Genomic DNA, 7,647 nt, shown 5'->3' with positions numbered 1-7,647 from the left:
TTTATTAAAAAATTTGAAGGTAAAATGAACAAAAATATCTTAAAATTATGTTAGTAGAATTTAAGTTTCATAAATTACAAAATTTACTTGAAAATATACAATTTACTTGAGAAAAATTACTTAAATTTAATACTCCACTAGATAGATTGTCAAAAAAAAATTTCCGTTTTTAAAAATGCAAAAAGAAAATTATTTTTTGATATTTTTAAATAAACTTGTGACATATTTTTATTAAATACAGTTAAATTTTCCCCTGGTGGTAAAAAGTGGAACTTAAAAAAATAAATATTGGGAATTCCCAAGGTCCGCCATCTTTGAATGGCGCGAAGAAATATTTCAAACATAAATTCCGCCATTGCCAACATTTTACAACAGAAAATTAAATTGTTGATTTTTTTTTAATCGACACATGCAAGGAAGCATTATACTATTATTATTATTATTTTGCAAAAATTAATAATAACCTCCAAGTATTTTTAACAATAACTACATTGAATAAATAAGTGAATTTTTAAACAAAACCAAGATACTAATTATTTTCCGAGTTTTTAAGCACTGAGAGCTGACCAGTGTCAACAATAAATAAATATTTGGTGTGTATTTGTTAGTTTATTGCTAAATAAATGAATTGGTAAATAATAAATGATAAACAAAATGCTGAAGCACGAGAAATCGAATTGCAACAATGGTAAAATGAAAAAGGTATGAAATTTTTGAATTATTTAATGGATCTAGATTACTTCTATAATTAGCATTGTTATTTATAGGTTGAGACAGTATGAGCAGACATACGGAAATTCGAGTGTAAATTGCACTAAATTTTCACCAAAAAAGATATTTCCGTGATCAATTTTCCAATTGTTTCCATAGATAATTATTTTATGTGGTGATTTAGTCATTATTATCCTGATGGTGGTGATTTGTTGACAGGTCGTAGGTAATTAGTGCTCAAAATGATGGCATTTGACATTTTGGATCGTCCAGGTACTGCGATACTAGACAAATTGAAAGAAATAAGCATAAATGTCGAAAAAAGTCACCTTGCTTATTTACACATGGATGAGAGTGAAGAAAAACTTGCATTGAGACACAAACTTGAAGGTTAATTTATTTTATTATTTTTATTATTATTTCTAGGGTAAATGCATCAATTATTAAGCTATAAAAAAACTATTAACTTATTAAAAACAATTATTAATGGATTTCATTAAAGTTAAATAAATTAGTCACAAAAATTGAGGGATATAAAAAAAATTCGAAATTTTTTGGTGATTTTCAACGAGCTGTAACTCCGAGAAAAATGATTGTACAGCAAAAAAAAAAGCAAGTTGTATCTCCAAGTGTCTAGTTTTCAGATACGACCATGAAAAATTTTTTATCATGTTCGGGTCTGGAGAAATCCTTAGAAAACCACAAAAAAATTTTCCAAATTTTTTCTCGTCTTAAAAAAGTCTACGGGCTTCAAAAAATTTTTTTCCATTATTTCGCTGAAAAACTTTTTTAGAAAATTTAATGCCCTTCAATTTGACGCAATCGTAAAGCCTGTACGATGATTTGCCGCGGAGTTATCGTCAGTCAAAGCAAAAAGTATTTTGTCACTTTGACAATCAATAACTCTGGAAATGATGACCGTATAGGAAATCGAAGGACGGTTTTAAAAACTACACGATATTTTCTATAAGATACTGTGAATAGCTTTTGTCAAAAAAATTTTTTTTTAATTGAAAACTTTAACTGAAAAAACGACAAAAATTCGCATAATTAAGGATATTTGGATAACTTGGTGTAACTTTGGATAAAATGGATGAACAAGGGATATTGTCGGTAATTTTTCAACCTCCAAGTGTCCCCTTAAATCTCTGAAAAATTCAAAGCGCTGCGATTTTTTTTCATAGAGCCCCAAAGCTTCAAATTCTTTGTGTTTGCTAAAATCATCGTTATGAGAAATTTTTTTATTTTTATTCATTTTTTCGATGAAAAAAATTCTTTTTCTCAAGAATCTTTATTTTTTCAATCAAAGAAATTAATTTTTCAAGAAATTTGAAAAAAAAAAAAAAAAAAAAAATTCAATTTTTTTCCAAAAATTCCACCAAAAAATTTCAAATTTTTTTTCTATCCCTTAATTTTTGTGACTAGTGTATTAAAATATTTGCTAATTTTCAACTTAAATTAAAGTTTGTAACTCCTGAAAAAAACTTGTTCACAATTTTTTCTTTAAAACACTTCCAGGCTTTATAAAAGAATACCTCCACCTAGTGCCTCACGAAAACAAGTACATGTTCGAGCAAACAGCGCACATATTACACCAATCAGCAGCAACCCTTCCAGACTTCAGCGGTTACCGAGCGTGTTCCGCGTGGATCGCGATCTCTCTGTATGCGGCGAACCTGCTAGCGCAGCCTTGGCGCAAAGAATACCGAACTCTACGAACTTACAGCGGGTACTACAAGCACGAGATAGAGACAAACTTGATAGGCGCTGAGCTGATGTTCGAGCTGATGGGCTACAAGCCGACGCTGCACGAGCGAGGCGTGATGAGTCTCGAAGGACCCATAGACCCGGACCGTGTGTCCTACGTGAGCCGTGACGCGATCGTTGCCTTCGTCGAGTGCCAGATAATGAAGCAGATCTGGGAAAACGTGTCGCAAACCTTCACCGTTTCTTGGTTAGAAGTCCTCGAGTTCCGAGAAAAGCACGTAGGAACTCCTGAGAATGCTATCCGCGCCCTTAATCACAGGTTCTGGGAACGGTGCCAACAAAGACGCAAGAACTACGACTTGCATTACACCCAACCTGCAATTATAAATTCTCCAATTAATGAGTATCAAACTGGACTTAAATATCCTATTAGTTACAGGCCTGATGTCGTTCCAGTTCCTGGAACTGAAGTTCTGGTTCCTGGAATAAGAAATGCAGTTCCTGGAACAAGAAGTATCGTTCCTGGAACTGGAATTCCAGGAACTGGAACTGGAATTCCGCGTGTTCCAGTGCTCCCTCTGGCAGCGAACTATGATCCAGATAATTATCGGTACGAAGATTTAAGGTGCTTTGAGTCTGATTTAAACAATCACTACAATCAAGTTTACGGAGTTCCAACTTACGCGCATGCGCCACTGATTGAGTTTGACGGTTCCTACGATAAGCGGAGCCACCGTCGCAGTAAATCTTCAACGACAGCCATTAAGCCGCCTGATCAGTTTGACGGAGGGAACAAATCTTCCCCGATAAAAACTTCAATGAGTCTTGACTCTGCGACGGCTTCTGACTCTTGGGATTTTGTATGTCGCAGCCTGAAGGATCTTGGATACTCCAAAGATGTCGCTGAGAGAGAAGACGTTCTGAGGAACGAAAGGCAAAGTAAGAGAAGAGAAAGTTCTGACAAGTTCGAGGAACGACATCGTTCCAGAAGTTCCAAGTCGAACGCTAATTATAATGGAAATTCTAACCCCAGAATTGACAAGGCGCCATTAATTGATTTAGGTGCGACGTACAATTATGATAGCGAAGGGAGCGATTTGATGGTTGAGGTTAAAGGAAGAAATAAGAGAGATAAAGATCAGATTTCTGATCTTGTGAAGAATATGAAGATTGATGGTCCAGCTGATGCTGCGACCTGGTCTTGCTTGACCTGCACGTTTTTTAACGCTGCGGGGAAGGAAATTTGCGAGATGTGCGGAAAGTCTAGGAGGAAAGGTAATGAAGATATTCCTCTGGCCAGTGGCGGGAAAGTGTGTCCTAAGTGCACGCTTGTTAATGAGAAAGAAGCTCTTGTTTGTGAAGCCTGTCAGTTTAACCTCAAAGACTCGCCTACTTATATTTAATGATTATTATTAATTTTAGAGGAGAAATTTATTTATTTGTTTTTTTTATTGAATTATGGAAAAGAATTAAGTGGACAAATTTGGCCTTATTCAACTGTAAAAAGTTTATTAGATAATTGTATGACTGAATTTGTAAGATATTAAATATGTATCGATGCTTTTATGTTATTTTGGTTCAATAAATGTTGAATTGTTGCTATTGTTACATATTTTTTTTTCTTCACGTTTCTAAGTTTTCAGTTGAAAAAATAGTTTTTTTACCTGGGGGCGTTGAAAACTTGGCGGAAAAAAATTATTCTCGAAAAAAATTGTAGTGGGTCTTAAAACTAAGGGCCTGAGGATTATAAAAATGCCGGCGAAGACATAAAAATAATTAGTTGGATATTTTTAATTACGGATCAAAGTTTGAAAATTTTTAAGATTTTAAATTTTGATCCTGTAATTAATATTGAATAATTTTTAACTTGATTGCTATTGGCGCTAGAGAAAAATATTCAGAGAGGAAGTTGTAGCAAAAAGTCTCTTTTTCAAGATAAAATTTGACCGGTTTAAAAATTTTGATTAGTTCAAAAGTTATGGCCATTTAAAGTCGGCCTAAATTTTGGAAATTAACAATTTTTAGGAAAAAAGTAAATTTTATCATTTCTTCTTAAATTTACTTCATAAAGATAATTAATATAAATTTAAATATAAACATGAAAATGACTTTTAGTCACTTAAAAAATAATTTAACAACATATTTATACATAAATTTTCAAACTTATATATGCTTCAATGCAGCTTTGTGAATTTGTTTATCCAGTTTATCTGAAAAATTTTTACATTATTATTATTTTTAGTACTTACAAATATTAAATATAAACAAAATATCTACTTACATATCTTATGTTTCCCTTGCATGGGAAATTTCAAAGATAATTCACGACTATCTTGACAAATAAACACATAAGGTGAGTCTGAATCACCGTCGGGGTTAATTTTACGGTATTCATCTTGCGGGAGAACGTCAACGACAGTCACACAGCCGATGAGACAACCAGATGGGTATGTTTTTGGAAAGATATAATTTTCTGAAAAAAATAAAAAAAAATTTTTTTTTTAATTAAAAAAAATTAAAAAAAAATAATTTACAAAATGAATCAATAATAATTTAATAATTTTTATAATTTAATATTTTTTTTAATTTAATAATTTTTATAATTTATTTATAAGGTACCATTAAAATTTTTGTAATGATCTTCCAAGGCGGTGATTTCTTCTTTAGAAACAACTTTAGCCGCAGCGTGAATCCACAACCGTCCTCGGTGTGCTGAGTACCATGTTCTTCCTTCATGCCTACAATGTTAATATTTAAATTTCCGCAATACGCGCTAAAAATCCAGAGGGCGTTGAAATAATTCCGGGGAATCCCCGGAATATTTTTTAGCTCGACATTGTTGTCAAATCGATTTCAAGTCTTATTAAATTAAAATTAACTTTAATTTTAATTTTTAAAATTTTAATTTATCGAATATTGACTACTACAGTTGTTGTGACTAAACTGGAGCAAAAAGACCTTCTTAATAGTTCAGAAAAGTAAAAATTCCGGGGATTCCCTCAATAGCAAAAATAACGGAAGGTTAATAATAAAAAAATGAATTAATAATTACATTTTAATGCCTGCGACTAGAAGAGAAGCATATGGTTGATGCATAGAAAGGCAGTAGCCTTCATCAACCATGTCCAGAAGTTCTTTGTCTTGAATTCGACGGATAGTCGTCGAAGCGTTTGAATTGTTTGATATATTCTTCAGAATATTATTTGTCTCTACGTACTAAATAATTTTCATTAATTATTATAATATGCAATGGTGAATAATTGATCTAATGGTTCTATTTAATGAGAAGAAAAAAATACCTGAGGAAGATCGAACTCCAAATCAGGACAAACAACATCGTTGATGCTTTGAGCTTGACTTTGTTGAGGTAATGGCAAATTATCATAATTTTCAGGCTCGTCTATAACCTGACGCCCGTACAAATCAAGGGTTACTTTTTTTGACAAACGCGAGGCGTGTTTTCGACTTCTCATTTCTTCCTGGTGTTTCTGAATTTCAGCGCGTTCTTTATTCGACAACCAGACGCTGTCTGTTGATTGGTAGTAATCAGACTGGTCGTCAATTACTTGAGTACGTTTTACACTATTATGAGATAAAAATAAACAATAAAATTTTTTTTTTAATTTTTTGATTGAATCAATTTTTCTGTCTAAAAAATTGAAGATGTAAATAATATAGAAGAAATGAAAATACCTGTTGCGATCAAACTCTACAAGTTTGTCTCTTTGCAACAAAGCAGCTTGCATCTGATCCTTACTAACTTTCTGTTCCATCAATTTGTTATACAAATTATCTGACTGCTTAGTCTGCATCGCAAGAATTGCTTGTTGATCCGGCGTGCAAACAAGTTCATTACAAAAAAAACACGGCCCCGGACCTTCCTGCGTGCAAACGATTCTTCCACAATTGAGACAATTGTTCACTAGAGAATGATTCTCTTCGCTTCACAGTCGCACTTGTGCCTGTCTATAAATTAATTTTTACTCATCAGTACAAATAAAAAATTTTTATACAAATAAAAATAATCTAAATCATACTCTTCAACATCACGGTAAATTTATCCTTGCCATCATCAGAAAAAATATTAACAAACTTGGACTTTTTTTTTCCGGACTTCTCTGGTGGATTTTCTTCCTTTTCTTTCTCCTTGCTCTTATTTTTCTTCTTCTCATTTGTTTTCTGGGAAAAATTAGAATTGTCATCGACTTTCTTGTAACCAGTCAGTAAATTTTCTGCGCCTGAAAAAAAAATAAACAAATGAGTAAGAAAAAATAAAATATTAGACGTTAAAATTGACAAGTAATACACGCACCTTTTTTTCGCTTTAACTCCAGGACAAAATTACGATGCTTTGGATTGCTAAAGTCCAATAAAGTTTGAAGATAATCATCTAAATCCCTTTCATTGTGAATTTGCAGAATGTACCTGGTAATTATTTTAATTATATTTATTACTTTAATAAAAAATTTTAAAACACTGAAATTAGCAGAAATATGACAATGTTTTTTATTTCTGTTAAACATTCATAAAAAAAAATTGTTTTTTAATTTGACAAAAAATTTTTTCAGAATATTATAGCAATTAATTGTGAAAAAATTCATTAAAAAACTCCGTATGCGAAAATTAATAAAAATTGTTAGTGGAAATTTTATAAAATTAATACATTTAGAATTTTTATGAAAATTAACTTAGCAGATAGTTGATAATTTTAAGAATTTTTGTAACAAATAAATTATGGCAAAAAAAAAATTATAAAAAAAAATTGATATTTAGAAATTTAAAAAAACTACAAATGTAATTTTTTAAAAATAATTTTTTGGAGCAAATTTATTTGTTAAAAAAAATTATAAAATTGTCAAGTGACAGCTAACTTAAATGTCATAGAATTTTTAATTGCTAAAATTCTGAAAAATTGTCAAAAAATTAACAAGTACAGAATTTTTAATTACTTACTGAGTTAGATCCTCCGGAACTGGAAAATCTAATAATAGTGACAGATTGTCATGTACCCATCGATCCATTGTTAGTAATTTTAATTAATTTTCTATTAAAATATAATGGAAAATATTTTTATTCAATTTGGTGTTTATTGTTTAACAATAACCTCCTGCAAGGTGTCAAATTAGAAAAAGTAAACACATGTGTCTCTCCAAGAATATGACAAGGAAGTGCTGCCCCCCAACCGGTGAGTTTTGGAAGTAATAAATTCAAAAAATTCAATTTAGTTTA

At 31.3% G+C, this 7,647-nt stretch overlaps 2 protein-coding genes across 3 annotated transcripts; one reads left to right on the top strand and one right to left on the bottom strand.

Annotated features, from left to right (window-relative positions):
- The first annotated feature begins 266 nt into the window (after positions 1 to 266).
- On the top strand, positions 267 to 4,026 carry Tamo (PUB and ZnF_RBZ domain-containing protein tamozhennic). 2 transcript variants are annotated; one of them, XM_074241969.1, is made up of 3 exons: positions 267 to 702; positions 768 to 1,101; positions 2,230 to 4,026. In XM_074241969.1, exons 2-3 carry the CDS (start codon positions 954 to 956, stop codon positions 3,819 to 3,821), a joined length of 1,740 nt encoding a protein of 579 aa, XP_074098070.1. In that variant the 5' UTR covers positions 267 to 702; positions 768 to 953; the 3' UTR covers positions 3,822 to 4,026. The 2 variants fall into 2 exon arrangements, with proteins under 2 accessions (XP_074098070.1, XP_074098071.1); XM_074241970.1 differs by having other exon boundaries at positions 753 to 1,101.
- Positions 4,027 to 4,162: 136 nt separating this feature from the next.
- LOC141526843 (activating signal cointegrator 1) lies at positions 4,163 to 7,592 on the bottom strand. Its single transcript, XM_074241981.1, is given in 10 exon segments — positions 4,163 to 4,628; positions 4,700 to 4,891; positions 5,038 to 5,156; positions 5,471 to 5,634; positions 5,718 to 6,000; positions 6,112 to 6,350; positions 6,353 to 6,384; positions 6,456 to 6,656; positions 6,731 to 6,843; positions 7,372 to 7,592. Coding segments are annotated over 10 exon segments (1,458 nt in total). The 5' UTR covers positions 7,440 to 7,592; the 3' UTR covers positions 4,163 to 4,581.
- Positions 7,593 to 7,647: the final 55 nt, after the last annotated feature.

This window comes from Cotesia typhae, unplaced genomic scaffold (genome assembly GCF_013202065.1).
Source record: "Cotesia typhae breed Kobodo isofemale line unplaced genomic scaffold, CoteBio_Ctyphae contig_36, whole genome shotgun sequence".
Classification (NCBI taxonomy): Eukaryota; Metazoa; Arthropoda; class Insecta; order Hymenoptera; family Braconidae; genus Cotesia; species Cotesia typhae.
The sequence above is the reverse complement of the archived record's forward strand: the minus strand, read 5'-3'. Positions and strand labels throughout refer to the sequence as shown.

Bases quoted from the DNA above. Each gene is read 5' to 3' on its own strand.
- Tamo (XM_074241969.1), top strand. From the start codon at position 954: ATGATGGCATTTGACATTTTGGATCGTCCAGGTACTGCGATACTAGAC. The intron at 1,102-2,229 runs GTTAATTTATTT...AAACACTTCCAG, and splicing joins ATTGAGACACAAACTTGAAG to GCTTTATAAAAGAATACCTC.